The 17,607-nt window shown below is 51.6% G+C and overlaps 1 protein-coding gene across 1 annotated transcript in view; it reads right to left on the bottom strand.

Annotated features, from left to right (window-relative positions):
• Positions 1 to 17,607, bottom strand: part of ZMAT4 (zinc finger matrin-type 4) — a 38,030-nt gene that overhangs the window by 2,770 nt on the left and 17,653 nt on the right. Inside the window, exons 3-5 of the mRNA XM_027901149.1 lie at positions 10,430 to 10,519; positions 5,954 to 6,110; positions 1,164 to 1,391 (exon numbers count right to left, since the gene is read on the bottom strand). Of these exons, the coding sequence (XP_027756950.1) occupies positions 1,164 to 1,391; positions 5,954 to 6,110; positions 10,430 to 10,519 (475 nt within the window). The remainder of the gene's footprint in view (positions 1 to 1,163; positions 1,392 to 5,953; positions 6,111 to 10,429; positions 10,520 to 17,607) is intronic.

Raw genomic sequence — 17,607 nt, 5'->3', positions numbered from 1 at the left:
CTCCACAATTGATTTATTTACAGTTAATGACATCCTCGGCCACTCTGGCGCTTGGCACAGTCAAAGTGCTGAGCCCTTCCCTGTTATTGTCCCAGGTTTTATTCCCGCATATTTCCAGCAGCGGGCAGTGACTCAGCCACATGAATCATTGATGACACCGTGAGTCACACTAGGTAGCACAGGAGGATCTGGATAACCATTACAAGGTTTATGGGAGATCAAGAAATGCACAATATACTGTATAGTCATTATTATCTGAAGGAAAATTATTTCATTTAGCAAAGGAAAAAAGAAAAACGGGTATTTTAAAATGTTATTGCAAAGCCTCACTGGCAAACCAGACCTCTCCCACGTGGCTCTGAACCAAACCTGCCCTTCTTCCTCAGCTGCCTGGGTGTGCACAGGGATCATAACCCAGAGCTCAGAGACAGAGGCTGTGCCTCTCCTGTACCTGCCCCTCAGAGCAAACATGTGCTCCTCAGCTGGCACAAATCCCAGCTGAGATCACTGGCCTGGGCAGCTCCCAGAGGGGCACAAGGACCAAATCTGTGTGACATCGGGGCACAGCCCTCACAGGGACCCTCCAGGTGCCAGAGCCCCTCCCCGTGGGGCCAGCACAGATGGACAGACAGACAGGCAGAGGAAGGCTGCTCTCCCTTCTGCAGGAACACAGAAAACTTGTGTTTAACATCCTCACAGCAAATGCTCAGCTCCTCTGGCTGCTGCGGACCCAGGGCCATGGCAGTGTTTTACAAGTGCTAATTAAATCACAGAAGACAGCTCTGTCCTGCTCTCCATCAGGGAGATGTAGGGAGTGCTCTGCCTCCAGCAACATCCTCCCATCCCTGCTGCCCCGTGGGGCCAAGCACTCCAACGTTCTCCTCTCCCAGGGACAGGCCACGCTTTGCTCGAGGACAGGCGTGTGTGCTGATGGAAGGGGCTATTTTAGGAGGAGGCAAAAGAGACACCGAGGAAACAACTCGGAAAGGATGCTGCTGAAACTGCAGGCTGGCATCCCAGAGCAGGGGCTGATTTTTCACAGAAGTGGGAATCTCCTGAAGCAGTAACAGGGTCCTGGGCTCCCTGCACTGCTGGAGCAGTGGGTAAGGGTCACCAGATCCCACGGGGAGCAGGTCCCCGATGTCCTCGTGCCCGTCTCTCACCTCTCAGCTCCCCCAGGTCCAGGGTCTTGCCCAGCTGCTCCAGGAGGTCGGCCCTGGCGGCGTTCTTCTTGTGCTTTTTGCCGTCGTAGTGCTGCTGTGCCATCAGGGGGTTGTTGAACCAGGCTGTGCAGAGCTGGCAGTACCTGTCCGAGTCCCTGCGCTGCGGCGGGGACGGCACGGCCGCGGGACCGTCCGTGTGCGGCGGCTTCAGCGAGCCCAGAGCGGCTTCTGCAAGAACAACGTTCACACAGATGTGAGCTGCTTCCCTGGCTTGTGCTGCCGCCTGAGCAACGGCAGGCCCCGAGGCAGATCCCACATTAGACACGGGGAATAATTAGCAGCAGTTACAGGGTCCCAGTGGATATTTTGGATGGTGCTGCCTGGAAATCTACCACTTCTCATTAAAAAAAGCAGCGTGAAAGGACAGCCCAGGACTGCTCCTCGGCTTTCTGCATTTCAGTAGCTGGGGAAGGAGGATGCTCTCAGTTCAGTTACACGTCTTACCACTGTTGTGACTAAATCTGCTAAACTTATCCTGCCTGAATTGCTACTCCTAGGGAAAAATCACCAATGGAGAATAAATATACCATGCAGAGCCATCTCCTTCTCACGATAGAGAGACAGATTTATCACTATCTCAGGATTCTTATTTTTCAATTTATTTGGTCTCAGAAAGAACAGGGAAAGCCATAGTCATTGTGAATTGTCACAGATGGAAAAAAAATATTCAATAGTCAGTCCCATCCTTCAAAGACCTTCCTATTGTGAACTGCCAGGTTCCAGCAACCCATGATCTTAACTTAATTCTAGCCCATTAACTTAATTTTCCAGCCCATCCAGGAACAGGAAGATGACCCTCAAATCATTCCAAATCAAAACTGGTGATTAGTCTTTATATAATGGAGTGCACCTTGTTCAATACAGTTCCCCAGCTTTGTATAACACGAGTCACAGAGCCACAGAGAAACAGTTTAAAGTAAAATAAAGTTCAGATAACGTTGAGATACAAAATTATACAATGACTAGCATTTAATTATCACACTTCATTCAAAAATTCCCTTTTATGTGGTTTTCCTTTTCTTTTCCCGATGAAATGTCTGCTCTTTAAATAATTAACAACCTGCTCTCTCCCTGGTACTGGAATAGGCACATTTGGAGTGGCAAGAGGCTCATGGTGGCTCTCTTTGATCAGGAGGTGATCCAGCTGAGCCCTGATGAGCACACAGGGCAGAGGATGCCAAACCCACCTCACTGTCTGACACCAGGAATGGCAACACAGGGATATATTTAGGCACAGAATTATGCCTGGAGCCCACTGTGATTGACTCCACGGCTCGAGAAAGTTAATATTGTTATAAATCTTCTGCTGACCTGCTCGTCTATTAACTTCCTTCGAGGAAATTCTATCTTGCATATAACATTACTAACAGCCTTATCAGTTTCCAGGGGTTTTTAAGCTTCTATTGTTTTTGGTGATGACTGCCAAGGTATCAGAGTTCCAGTGGTAACCACGCTGCCTCTGAGGAGCTGCTCGGGGCAGGGCCAGGGCCCAGCTGGATTTTGCTCCCCAAAACAGCATCTCTCCCACAGTTCCCACACGAGGGACACAGCCCAGCCCCTCCACAGTGCATGGGGCAGAACTGCAGGAGAGCAGAGCCAGGGGCCAGCATGGCCTCTAGGAAAGAAATTAGGGAACTGCAGTATTGCCTCTCCAAAGTGGGATTACACAGACTTTGCAGGTGCCTGACTCACAAAAAGCAGCACAGCTTGCCTATTGCAGACACGTTTCTGCACTCCCCAGGAGCCTCCCTGCAGGAAGGGCTCCATGCCCAGAGCCCAGCGATGCCACAGGGACTGGGAACAGCCCCAGTGATGCCTGGGGGACCCTCTGCAGTGCCCTGGGACAGGGCTGAGCTGTGCTGGGCACCAGACTGAGCTGCAGAGATGTTTAGACCATTACAAACAACCAGCGACTTGGGCAGCCCCGGAGCTCTGACAGATCTGACCAGCCCAGCAAGCCCCAGGCTATGGAGTTTAATCTATCTCCCTTCTGGGCAGCTTTCTCCTCGTTTCTATGTTCCCTGCTGCCCGAGGGGAACCAGGGAGGCTGAAGCTCACGGAGCTGGTGGTGTCTGCAGGAGTTTCATCTCCCACTCGCTAAGGGAACCCGACAGAAGCAGCGGCTGTGCCTCTGAGCCCCTCTCCAGGCTGCTGGCTGGTGCTCCCCCAAACGCTGTGCAGGAGGCTGTCAGCAGGATGGCACCAGAGCCCCCATGCCCACCCCAGCCCTGCTCTAAGCCCACCACCACGCCTGGCTCCCCATGAGCCCGTGGGCTGCAGCCCCATGGCAGGGACCCCCTGCCCACATCCCAGAGGGATTGGGATTTCCACGGGCAGGGATTTCCTCTCAGCACTCGGTACAAAACACTTCCTTGCAAGGTCCCATTCCTCAGGTCCCACTGCCAACCCCCCCCTGTCCTAAGGCGCGCTGAGCTAGCCTGGCAACCAAAGAAAACACCCCAAATTTACCAAATCCTCCTGAAGAGGAACAGATGAAAGCTGGCTTCTCCACAAACGCGGATTCATCGATTTGATGTGCGCTACATAACTGCTACAGAACAGCAAATGCCATCATTCCCTGAGCAGCGACATGAAAATTAATAATAAACACTCACAAAACGTCAAACGTTAAAAATGTTTCTCCATCTAAAACACAAACATAAAAGCTGCGAGTTTGACTATTTCAAGTATTTCAAAATGCTAAATAGCTCATGACAGTCTGCCTTACGCTCCCTTTCACTGTGGGAGGGAAGTGAGAAAGTCTTACTTTGCTGCAAGAGGCAAAATACAAAGTTAGAAACATTTTAGCACTCCAGCGATGAACTAACGTTTGACTTCTTTCTCACATCCAAAGCTTTTTATTCTGAGCTGGATTTAAATGGCACCCAACTTTTCCATTGGCACACTCCAGGAACTCGGCATGAGGACAAGAAATAACTGAGCCACAACAAGGGGGCACTGGGGAAACTCGGTTTTCTTCAGAAGAAACCCCAGAAATCTGGGACTAAGGCAGGCTCGAGCTGCTGCTGGACTGATCCTTGTATCCAAACCCAAAAGCCATTTACTCTGTCCCCGCTGGTGTCCCACAGCCAGGACTATTGCCACTTGCCTGGAACGATCCCTGCAGGTCCCCCCACTTGGATCAATGAAGGCAGCAGCTATTTCCCCCACAGTTCTTTGGTTTCCAACTCGTGGTGATGATGGGATGCAAGCTGACAGAAGATGTTGGAAATGACTAGAGGAATTCGTCAGCACTAGCAGTGACATAAAGCCTCTGAGGGGTACAACCTTGTACAGCAGAGCAACAGGAAAGATCACAAGTACTTTGCTGTCATGATGAGACATTGTTTTTGTGAGAAACCCGACTGTTGGGACATTTCTCCCCTTCCTGAAAGCACCGGCAGAGAACGAGAGGTTTGTGTTCCATTTGGATGGTAACAGTGAAAGGGAAGGTGCATCTCTGCAAGGAGACTGAGAATAGATGTGATTTTCCTCAGGACTGATGAGACAGAAACCCCAGAATATCAAGCAGCAGAATATCCTCCCCAGGAGCATCCAGCACGCTCAGGGCTCTGCTTAGTTGACTCCCAAGACTCACGAGCACTGGAGTCTCTGAAGCTCTATCTGAGAGAATTAAAGCTCCCTGGTGCCAGACACAAAGGACTGGGACACAAATCCAGTGGAAAAATGCTGGGTGATTTTAGGAAGCCCAGAAAAATGCTGAGTCCAAAGGGCATATTTCTGAGAACTCCTGGAGAGCAAGGAGGTGCTTATTAATGTATTCCTGAGCTCAGCTTCATCCTCCAGATCAAGTGCCTGGAAGAGCTGATGAGTCCTTGAGTTACTCCTTCCCAGTGATTAGGGTGGCTGAAGAGCCCATTACTCTGGAGCACAAAGTGTGGCTCACTTAGAGCCTTGTGAGGCTGATCCTGATGATTCACAAGCGAGACCAAAGCACAATGCAAGGCTGCAGCCCTTGGCAAGCCCTGCCTTGGCTGGGCCCCATGGTCCCTGAACCTGCTTGCACAGTCCCCACGGGTGAATCCAAATCATCAGCTTACACAGGATTCAGTCTCTGTGCTCGAGCATTCTCACTCCCCACAACCACAGAGGAATTTTTTTTTTTTTTTCACAGACTATCAACGTTTTTCAGGGACTTTATGGTTAAGCAAACAATAAGATGGTTAAATTATCCGATTCCTACACTTGACTTTTTAAATGTGAAAGTTAATAGGCTTGCATTAGTGGAATCACTGTGGAGGAGAGCAAAAACCCATCTGGGCAAAAATCAGGAGACAATCAGTCCGAGAGTTTTTCAAGCCTGGATTTCCCTCTGAGGTAAGCACAGCTTATGGTCTGTTCTATACAGCAACACCGAAGGTTTATTAAACGTTATCAGCTGAGCTGTCAAGTAACTGCTGATAATTAAAGCCAGGCTGGGCTATCTGTGCCCAGCGGACACATTCCTTCCCTGAAGCGTGGAGCCGGAGACAGGGCACTCACAGCAGGGCCAGCCCCGGCTGACCAACCCCTGATCCACCCCAACAACGCAGACAACGACGAGCATCAGCAATTTCTAAAGGTTGTTATGACAGCAAGGCCAATGAACAGCTGTCTCTGGGGCCGCCACCGCCGAGCCACCCGCGCTGTGCCCGTCTGTGCCCCCGGCACGGCCAGCCCGCGCCCCCCGCGCCAGCCCCGCCTGCTGCACCCGCTGCCCCCGCACCTACCTGTGGCCTTTAGTGCTGGCTGTTCCCCCAGCAACAGTTTTAACCTTTTGGCATGGATTTTCCCTTGGTAATGAGACTCGGCCACCACTGCTGAGGTAAAGGACATGTTACATAGTGTGCAGCATTTGTTCTTATCCACTGAGTCACCATCACTGCCCTGGGTGGAGACAAAAACACAGACAGAAAGAGAGGTGTGTAAGCCCACCAAGCACAGTCACGGAGAAAGAAGAGAGGAATCCAGGTTGTTATGCCAAGGCCGTGGCTGCCAAGAAGTTTCTGTTTGTCTCTCGACCTCACTCCTGCCCGGTCCCAGCCCTGCCCAGCCTGGGGACACCTCCAGCTGCTCAGCACCGTCCCTCTGCTCTGCGCTGGGGGCTCAGCCTGTAACGGTGTCCCCCGTGGCCGTGGGGCTCCTGGCACGTCCCCCAGCCTCCCTTCCCTCAGCCTTTATTCCTGCTCTCTGGCTGAGCTCACCCAGACCTGGAGCTTTCCCTGCCATCTGACACCAGCACTTCCTCCTGAGGCTCTTCTGTAAGAGACCCCAAAACACCTGGGGGACGGGACTTGGGGGGAACAACCCTCAGTGCAGGTGGGAGAAGCAAATGAACTGGCCAGAATCGTGCATGTCCCCTCAGCAGGATCCAGCACCAGCCCTGGGTGAACCTACCCACCTGACCCACCACTGAAGGTCATCTTCTCCCCCAAAAAAGCACTATTAGAAAAATGACTGATTTCCATCACTTTTTTGTTGTTGATAACTGTAAATCAACTTAAACCTTAGGGAGAAATCTCAAGAGGTGATTAGTACTGTTCTGAGTGTAATTTGCACTTCTTTTAAAAAGCTTTCTCTCAAGATATTTTATGTCTTCAAAGGGAAATCACTTGAAAGTTAAGAGCAGAGTAAAAAATTTCCAGACTCTATTGATCATCAGTGGTGGCAACATATAAAGAGCCTCCAACAGAGCTCCTTTGAAAAGCTGATACACTTCGGTGTTAATGCACCAGGGTCTCTTCCTCTGCCAGGGCTGCTCTTCAGTGACACTTTTTCCTTTCCAACCTACTTTCTCAGCTAGACTGCAGTTAAAAAAAGAAAATCAAACCCCCCTCAAAGACCCTTCCAACACCTCACGTAGGGCCCAGGGTCCCGTCTACACTGACCCACAGTTCGCTGCACAGCCCATCTGGGTTCACCTGGGTTCACACCCTGGCTGAGCACCTCAGTGAGTGGGTAGGGTTCCCCAGCAGTGGAGGGGGATCACCCCCAAACTCTTGGTAGGTCTGTGAGTCCCTCTGCCCACACATGACAGACCTGTGCTCCCTACCAGCCAGCTCCACACACACACCAAGAACCGCCCTTGGTTAGCGGGATGCGGGAGGTGTTTGGGCTCGGGTGTTACCGAGCATTTACCCATGTTGGTATCCTCCATCAGCAGCATCACCTCCCTTCCCTCCTCCACCATCCAAACGCCCTGCACGGAGCCAGAGGCGCTGCAGGCTGCTCCAGCCCTGAAGGGTAATTATTCCGTCTCATTTGTCAGCGGCTGTTTTACCTGTAACCGGAGGGGCCGGGGAAAGCCGAGCCGGGTGTCTTTTGTCACCCGCTGAATGACACGGCGCTGAATGACAGGATTGTGCAGCCAGCTGCTGAAATCACACGCCTTGTGTAGCAGGACACCCGAGCCGGGGCACAGGGCAGCGCCTGGTCCCCAGGGATGCACCATCCACCCCTCCTCGCCCCTGCCCAGCTCCCCGAGCAGCAAACGGGCACCAACAGCTCCTCTGAGCTGCCACCCCCACACAGCAGCTCCCCCCTAACCCTAACCCTGGCTGCCAGGCCCAGCCACCAAATATTCCTACCCCTTGTTCCTGTAGCCTTCTCCAGACAAACCTTCCCCACGATGCAGCACAGGAGCTTCGCACGAGGGAACACACCACGGGCTCGGAGTTAGAGCATCCCTCTCCCAAAACTAGCACCCCACTTCTTCCCCCCTCTGCAGCTGTGCCGAGCCAGCCTCGTTTATTGGGCTTCTTTTTGTAATATTAGAAACTTCAAAGCCAGTCTCCTACATCCAACAGAATTAACCTCAGTTATTCGGCTGCCTGTTAACAAGCTGCTAAAAGGCATAATCCTCACACAAGGCCAGGCACTTGCAGCCCTTGGCTGGATGTTCCTTAAGCAATCCACGGGAAAAGTAAGGATTTTTAGTCCACAGATACAAATCTGCTGTCTTCATTTCCCAGGTCTTACTAAGAAGCAAAGATTATACAAACTCCTGAATACAGCAGCATAAACCACAGCACTGAAAGCACTGCAAAATAACTTTTAAATCTGAGTTAATTTTCTGTGCATGAAGGTGTTGCCATTAGAGAGCTGCTTTCTGTAATGCTCCATGGGAAATTCAGGCCATTTCCATTCTGGAGCCTGTTTTTCTCCTGGCACAAGAAAAGAGCCACTTTATGGCTCCCTAAAGCTGAAACACCAAGTCTGGACATCCTGAGGAACAAGAGGCAAAAGCTCCACCACCCCCAGCACCACCTGGCAGGGCACACATCACCTCAGCAACAGGATCTAATATCCTGCTACCTTCCCTCCAACCATTCATCCTCACTGTTATGAGCCCTTTCCCGAAGCTGGTTAAAGCAATTTACTATCTTACAGGACCAGTAGGGCTAGAAAGGGTTTGAAGGCTTTTCTCCCATCCCCAAAAAATGTGTTTCATAACACATCAGACATTTTCATCGTGTCTGCTCTGATCATAAACAGGGTCCTGTTAGTTAAAGGCAGCGAGAAAAGGCTGATTAAACCTGATTTACCAATCCTGGGACTTGAGAAAATGACTCCTGATTTCAGCAGGGCCCTGACACCTTCTCAGATTACTTTCATCTGAAATGTTAAGCAGAAATTTAAAACGAAAGGTCAAGCCATGAGGTTTTTTCCCCTCCTCCACACAAAATTAAACCCATAATGAAGAGCACAACAACCGAGTCCTTACCCAGTGCAAGACTAATTGTATGAGCCTCCTACTTCTCACTCCAAAGGGCTAACGGGTGCTTTGGGAACGCTGGGTGTTTCTGCAGTGCTCACACAACAAACAGCACTACCCTTTGCCTCACAGAAAGGTCAGGAAACAAATGCTGTCTGCGATCCCAGTGCACCCAGCATCCCCAGCTGCAGCTGCCTCTCCCTCCTGCTGCCACCTGGCAGGGGGACAAGGCAGCGGTTCTGTGCTCAGCAGGACACAAACCCAGTGGCACACAGCCATGCAACAGTCTTGATGGGGAAAATAAGGCTAATATTCCTTTTCAAGTTGCAGACACTCCTACACGAATTTAATTGGCTTTCATGGGTTCTTTCTAATGCTCATTAAAGTGGCTGTGCCACGGCCCGGTGACACTGCTGGGATCAGGTGCCACAGCCATGTGTCCCTGTTACTGTGCAGCATTAGAGATGTCCTAAACAGTTCTGTTCTCTCTCAATGAAAAGGCTTGGCTAATATCTGATCAGCAACGAGCCTACTTTGAGCTGTAAACATTGGCAGATTTTCCCTGCTATATTTTCACAACACAAATAATTTTAGAATTTAGGTCTGGCCTAGCCTAGCATTCACCTAGAGCACGAGGACGCATTAATCCACCCCCCACCAAGGTTTCCCTTGGCACAAGCATCAGCAAACACAGAATCATACTCCTTCTCCATGTTGCCTTCCAGAAAAGAAATGGGAAATAGTTCAACTTTAACTTATTTGAGGTCTGGTTGGTTCTCTGTCCTCCATATCCCTGTGCTGAGATGCACATGCAGTACGTGGTTCCTTGTTAGACATAATCAAACCTCTTGGAGGATCATGTTCCCAGTCTGTATGTGCCTGCCCACTGAGCCTTTCACACTGTCATTAATAACTCAATAAAAATGCAGCGAGATCCTCTTGTCAAGGGGCAGGCTGCATCTGCAAGTACTCCATGTGCAACAAGAAACGTTCACTAATGTTTTAATTACTGCTTGAAGGAGCTTTCAGATTGCCTGGGCAAAATTTGCACCCTTCTCCCTTTAATTAGAAGACACCTCAGGAAATATCAGTAGTGCTCAGCCCCAGTCCCACTGGACTGGTTTGGATGCTGTGTGCTGGGAACTTCACCACCACCCCATTCCTGCAGCCATCGCCCCCACCACCTGCCCCAGGTGCTCACCAGCAAACCCAGCCACCACGCTGAAGTGGAGTAAGCCCTGGGCATTTGCTATCAGCATATTCTTTTCCCTACGAGAGAACATTCAATAACTAACAATGCAATTACTGCTGCTGATGCACATAATTCTTGTGCGGTTTATTGAAAATTATTTCCAGTTACTTTGCGTTTCAGCTCATCTAAATGCTACCTCTGGGCACCTGATCACCTGCACCTGTAACAGAGAGAATGCTGTAGCCCAGAGCCAATGATTCACAAAGCAGCTGAATAAACAGGGACTTGGATTATACCCACGTTTTCCGACCGGAGCTTTTTCGCTGGGCAGCCTCCATCGACGGGGTGAAGCATGTAATAGAGGCGGACTTTGCTGGCATGCTTCCGACTCTGGAAAACAAAGAGAGAAGGGAAAGGAGAACTGGAGTTGCAGGGAGCAAGAGACTCTTGCTGTGCTCACTAAAGCAGATTTGACATCCCCCTGACATGTGTATGCATCCAACACCGGAGCAGGAAAGGGGCAAAGACCCGGGTGAGGAGCATCTGCACCTCACAGAGTCTCACCGAGCTCTGCAGTGAGCTGAAATGGTTGGGACTGCTGCCTTTAGCACAACAAATGCTCCACCCTGGCCACCCCCTAAGTCCTGCTGCCTGCAGCCTCTCCGAGGCACGGGGGGATCAGGTGGGGAGGGAAGGGCAGCATTTCCAGACCATTTCCGTGGTGGGGCAGAGGGAAAGATGGGGTTGCTGAGCTTCAGGAGGAGACAGGATGGTGGGGTGAGGGGTCAGAGGCACACACATGAACCAAACCCCCAGCTCCTACACTTCCAGAACGATAAAATCTAAAAGGGGTATAAAAGCTCCCGTGAGGGACAGGGGAGCAGGGGTGGAGCTCACTGGCAGGTGAGGGTCACAGGGGACAGGAGATTCTGGGAGATTCCCTGTTCATGCCAGCAGCAGCAGCCAAAGCAAACCCTGGGGACTTGCAAAATGCAAAGGAAGATTTTTAAAGCTTCTACAGCAGGAGCACAGACGTAAAACCTTCAAAACCCTGACTTACAGTCAGCTCTTGTCTTCCAGCAGGTGCAGGGAAGAAGAGCCTGCAGCCACAAAGTACCTGCACCCAGGAAATACCTGCACCCAGCGTCCAGATATGTGGGCAGCTGTTAGCATGCAAATGCCTCCTCCGAAGCTCCCTTTTCTGATTGCCCTACAGAACAATAGCACTGCAATATTATAATTTCAGATCACAGAGCTGCAACTTTAAAACACTAAATTATCATTAGCGTGTTCTGGAAAATTCTTTTTCCCGCAGTATGAACTTGGAGCTAGATTTGCAGGGAGCTGTAAATTTGTATTTGTATGCAGAAATGGGGCTATACAATAATTTTTATCCACGGAGCAAATCAGTCAAGACAAATAACGTCAAGAATCTGTCCTCGACTTGTCCTCCCGCTGCATTTAGCAAATGTGACCTGCCACGGTCAGGGCTAAGTGCAGGGAACCCCAAAGCTCCAGCTATCAGCCGAGCAGCCCAGACATCAGGAGCGTGATTAGGAAACGCCAAAGCAGCTGTTTGAAATGCACAGGACAGAGGTGCGACGTCACCCCCGGCGCTTGGCCGCGGTCCCGCTTCCTGCCCGGAGCGCTCGGCGGGTCCCTCGCACGGCACAGCGAGAGTCAAACACGCCGGGAAGGCGATGTGGCCAGAGCTTTTCAGCTGAATCCCTTCCCTGAGCATTGACACCCCGCAGAGCAGCCAGCCTCCCTCGAGTCATCCTCCCCACAGTCACGAGGCTCTTCCCTCGGGTGAGTTCATCCAGCACGTCACGATGCCCACACGCACACAGCCACAGCCTGCTCGGTTTGGAGGGGAAAATGTTTGGAGAGGGGGTGCTGGGAGTGTGTAAACTGCAAAGGCAAGATGTTCAGAGGAATCATTACTCTGGTTCTGCTCCGTGGCGCTCAGCTGGGCCATGATGGATGCCCAAATGTCGGCGTTGAAAGGCAGCAAAGCTTCAGCCTTCTGTAAAACACCTCTCACCTTATACTTACGCTTGGTTTGGATTTACGAAAGCCAAGGCAGAGAAATAACTTATGTTTGGCATAATCTGAAACTGCACAGCTCCTCATGCAGCCTCATTATCCTACAGTTACAAAAGCAGAGCTTGGAATCCTCCCTGGCCTCTGCACGTACGAGGTGAGCATCTCCTTCCCTCTGCGGAGAGGAGGAGGCACAGCCCATTTGTCATCCATTTTATCTCCGGTATTTCCTACATTTACATGTGTATTTATCATCCCAGCACCCCGGCAGGAGCACAGCGATTACTCTCGCTGTGCTGCTCACAAACAGCCCTGTGGGTTCTCCTCTCCCTCCGCACAGAAAACCTGCAGCTCCAAGGCACGAGGAGGGCAAGTGCCAGACACGCAGCGCAGCCAAAGGAAGAACCGCGAACAGGAGCCAAGAAACCAGGATAAATTGGGATCAGGGCACCTCCAGCTTCCATTTTGATCCATCTCACCACATGTACAAGCCTCAGAAGAGACAAAACCTCGCCACATGTGTAAAACCACAGTCTGGAACCAGCAGGCTGCCTGTGGAGGCACCTCCAGCAGCCACCACAACCTCATCTTGGGTGCAATAAGGGTGTTTTTGTGCCTGTGAACATTTCTTTTGTAGCTGTACAGAGTGTTACACCGAAGGCATTTTCACTTCATTTCCCTGCCTCTAGTGGGAACAGCACCTTTCAAAGGCACGAAGTCTGGGTTAATACTGCAGGCATGAAAACCAGTCCTGGCCACGCAGGGAGCTCGGAGAGAGCCTGTCTTCACACAGCTGCTGCAGAGTTCTGCATTGCAAGCTCATGTGCTACTGTAAGGCTCATCAATAAAAGTAAATAAATGGATCATTTCTATCTCTATCAAATCTACTCCAACACAGAGGGCTGTGGCAGAGACAGCACAGTTCAGGCAATTCAACTCTAAAACATAAAAGGGCAAAGCAGAGCTAAACTGTGCTCTGAAATGCAATTTGATCTCGCATAAATCAGGTTTTGGAGCACACTTTGCCCGGAGCGAGAGGTGAGAGCAGGCAGCGAGGTCTCTGAGGGAGCAGGGGCAGCTGGCAGGGCCCAGGGGCTGCAGACAGGGCTGGTTTGGGATGCTCAGCCCTGCTGGCCCCGGGTGATGGAGGGGCTGCTCATCTCTTCTCTGTGGATCTACCAACGGCTCTGGGGAGGACTGACCCATCTCCCCCCACATGGTCAGAGGTTGCCAGCTGAGGCAGGAGCCCGAGGCTTGCCAGGCTGCACAGACACACACAGATCCCCCTCCCCTGTGCCTGCCCAGGGGGCTGGATGAGCAGACCACACCAGCTCAGCACCCACTGCAGCCCCGGAGCTGCTCCCACTTTGCACCGCTGATTCCAGCTGACCTGACAGTCTGAAACACTTCACCAGTTCGGGAGGGTCTTTCTCCCGTCCCCCCTTACCAGACTCAAACCAACCCTCTCTGCAGCTCCCCTCCCACTGCGCTGGCAGCTGATCTCATTTCCCTGTTCCCCACAGATCCCTTCAGCAATCCTCGCTCCCTCCTGTGCTGGCAGCTCCGTGGTTTCAGTCGGTCTGTCCTTCCCCTCCTGCTCCTCCTTCCCTGTGACCTCTTCTCCAGCCAAAGGCCGGGGATCCCAGCACTGGGGGATGCCACACTGAGCATCACCAGGGACACGAGTGGGAGATAAAGGGAGGAACCACCACGGCAGCCCAAATGGCTGCAGCTTCTCTTAGTTTGTAAAACATTCTTTTTCAGAAACCCATTGGGTGGGTTTTAATCCTTTTAGTCTACAGTGTTGATTTTTGTGTGCTGGCAGTTTCTTAATTAAATTGCCATGCAACGTGCAGTCACGTGATCACACCAGCTTTATTATCTGTATTGGCCCTCCTTGTAATCTCATCAAAAGAGAGAAAGTTACTTTGGCTGGCCCAGTTCTCCAAACCTTATGCAGAAACCCAATTACATCACCCTCCAGCCCCTCTCCCGAGCCTGCTGTGCCCAGGAGCTGTGCCAAGCTGGAGGGCTCCAGCTCCCAGTGCGGGTCCCCCAGCGCTGCCATGCCTGGCTCTGCGCTCATTTCCTCCTGGAACCTTCCTCCACTTTCCCAGGCCCTTGGGGGGTCAGCAGTGATGGTGCAGAGCGTGTGGCCAGTGCACTCCAAACCCTTGCTTGTGGATTAATCACCGGACCTGCCGACTCAAACAACAACGTTCTGGATTTCATAAACGCTGCCTCACAAACCTCCAAATTTCTACTGGAACAGAACCAATCTATTCCTCCCTCTGTGATATAACAACATCCTCTGCGTTTTTTAAATAGAGGGCAGAAGTATTTTCAGCAAACGCCTTCCCTTTTCTGCCTCTCCTACCCACGCCACCAGCAAACACTGTCAAGATGCCCGTGGTTCACCGCAGAGCCAAACTCGCAGTTCTCGTTCCAGACACTGCTGGTTGTCAATGTCCCTTTCCTTCCTTCGCCATTTTTGCAAAGCCTCATTTATAATTTATGGTCATTTCTATCCACTGCCCCTTTTTCCTCCGTGAGTTAATGCTTTAAAAAGCGTCCACCTGTGCTTGTTCCTTCCTGGGCACACAGACGTGTCCCCACAATTCCTGGGCACACAGACGTGTCCCCACAATTCCTGGGCACACAGATGTGTGTCCACAATTCCTGGGCACACAGATGTGTGTCCACAATTCCTGGGCACACAGATGTGTCCCCACAATTCCTGGGCACACAGACGTGTGTCCACAATTCCTGAGCACACAGATGTGTGTCCACAATTCCTGAGCGCTCAGCTGAATTCTCACCCCCCACCAAACCCGCTGCTTCAAAGCAACAGAGAGGAACATTACTGGTTTGGACATTGATTTGTTTACATGTAAAGGCAATTACTGATGATCTGTTCAGCCAAGCAACCGCTGGCTCGCTTCATCTTCCCTGCATCTGTGATCACTCCTCCCGGCTTGCCAAGCTGACTCCAAATGAAGATCCTGAGCACGAATTTTCTGTCTCAGGAATCACCATTTCAGCTGTGATCTTTAACTTCACCACTTCCTATATTGATTTTGACTGTAGTCGAAGTATTTCTTGTCCAACACGCTGCTGGGTATCCTGCAGAGAGGAAATACCTCTCCTTGGAGGCTGTTGCTGGAGCTGTCCCCCACAATCAGGGTCATCACAGGCATCTGCTCCTCCCCGAACCTACCAGAAGTCCCTTCTCACATCACTCCCTCACATTCCCTCTGCAGTGGATCTTACATCTACACTAACACAACCATGAACTTACTTCTCCATTGGCATTAAGGGATTTTTTCCAGCCAGTGCACCTCCATGAGCAACCTGATGGAGCTGAAGGTGTCCTTGCCCTTGGCAGGGGTTGGACTAGACCTTTAAAGGTCCCTTCCAAGCCAATCCATTCTATGATTCTATGAACAAGCCAAGGGAAAGGGGATGCAGGGACAGAGCAAGCAGGCTGGGAACTTCTCAAACGTGCTTTATGCAGCGAGTTAAACCCTTCCTGCCCGCCTGCAACTGCAGCTCAGGCTCCTCAGCTCAGGCCACGCTGCCGTTTGGCACCAGTGCTCGAGGTGTGGGTGGCCTTCACCGCCGGCACAGCCCCACCATCCCAGTGCCAGGTGGGCAACAGGAGTTAACACAAATGCACACGAGCTGCCCGGCACTGGCTCTGCAGCACAGCAGCACCAGCAGCGATGCCGCTGTTCCCATTCCATCTCCAGTGTCTGACACAAATCCCTGTCACAGCACGTCAGTGCCAGTCACTCTGAGAGCCCGTCAGCCCCGCGCACGGGGGCGGCTCTGTCACAACACACAGCGAGAACGAAAGGCTCTGCTTTCAAACAGCTGGAACCCCCACCCAAACACGGGCTGCAAGACAACAGGAGCCAACACCTGGAATGAAGAGGGGCCCTCCTGAGCAGCAGGAGCAGGAAGGGAATGCCACTGAAAGGCTGCAGGACTTCCCCTGGGGACGCTGGCCAGAGCCAGCCCCTCGTGGGTAGCAGAGCAACCTTCCACTGCTTTCCTTCCACGCAGGCTCAGTGTGACATCCCTCGTCCCTCTCCATTACTGCTGGCCCCGGGGTCCCATTCCCCAAGCATTTTACTGCTGCTCTGGAAGGACCCTCGAACTTCAGCTGTTTTTAGCCAGCAACAGAGGTACCCTGGAAGGGAGCTGTGCACAGGGCGTCAGCAGCTCTGCTGTTGCTGCTGTTTAGCAATAGATTTCGACACTGGGAGTGCATTAAAAGTAATGTTCAGCCATAAATGTTGACAACAGAGCAGTAACACAGAGCCTTGTAAAGTCCCAGCCCATCTCCACTGGTTTCTGCAGCACACGTGATCCAGCAGCTGCCACTGTCCTGCGTGTCCATATGGGCTCTGTGCAGGATGGCAGCACAAGCCCCGTGCCCTAAAACACTGGCACCCACCCACCTCCCTCACATACAGTGTGTGACCACATTCACCTCAACACATTTTAACTGGGGCTGTGACCACCACACGAATTGGGTGCCGAGGAATCTGCAGGAGCCTCTGTGTGCACACAAAGAACAGAGCAGCACCTTCGTCATCTCTGCAACACAAACATGATTTCATTACGCTCTTTCTCCTCAAGCCAAGGTTTCTCCTACCAAACACCAGCACAATCTGCAGGATAACGTAACGTCTGAGCAGCCACCAAACACCGTGAACACCACGGCAGGGCAGATTCCAGCAGCGCTGGGGAAGGACGCAGGAACAACAGGTAGGATGACCCTTCCTCCTTCATCCTCTGAAGGATTTACACATTACTGCCACCAAAGCAAGACACAAGGTGACAGGTGAGCAGCAGCAGTGGCAGATCATAGGAGAGAGCTCATGGCCAGCAAATGTCACCTTCCCTTCCATGATCACTGACATCAGCAGAGCCCCAACACACGATAGCCCTGTGCAGCCTTTATTTCCAGCTGAAGCACATCCTTTCCACTCCTCCATCCTGGAAATGCCTGCAGCATCTCATGCAGGGAGCTGGGAGCAGAAACAGAACATTCCAGCTCCTTGCTTTCTAGCACAGCATTTATTTTGTTAAATAGAGTATGTGCTCTTGCAGTGCATTAATATTTCAGACACAGGATTGCCTTTCTGAGCACACACATCTTGATCCTTAAGGCACTAATGTGCCAATAGTAAACAATGTTTATTATTCCTTCAGACAAGCCATCTCTTCACGCCGTTTCCAGCCAAGGACAGCCCAACTGGAAGCAGATTAACCCCAGCTCTGCTCCAGCCCACGCAGACCAGCAGTATTGATGGGGCGGTCGATAGCGCTGCCTGCTCCGCTCCCGAGACACAGGGAGAGATTCCAGAGAGCACCAGAGAGCACTCAGCTCGGAGAGGAGCCAAAGGGCACGGCACTTCAGTTGTTCT

The sequence above is a fragment of the Empidonax traillii genome, unplaced genomic scaffold (assembly GCF_003031625.1).
Source record: "Empidonax traillii isolate 1590-97213 ecotype Southwest subspecies unplaced genomic scaffold, ASM303162v1 scaffold763:size302500, whole genome shotgun sequence".
Classification (NCBI taxonomy): domain Eukaryota; kingdom Metazoa; phylum Chordata; class Aves; order Passeriformes; family Tyrannidae; genus Empidonax; species Empidonax traillii.
This window is presented reverse-complemented; position numbering and strand designations above follow the sequence as displayed.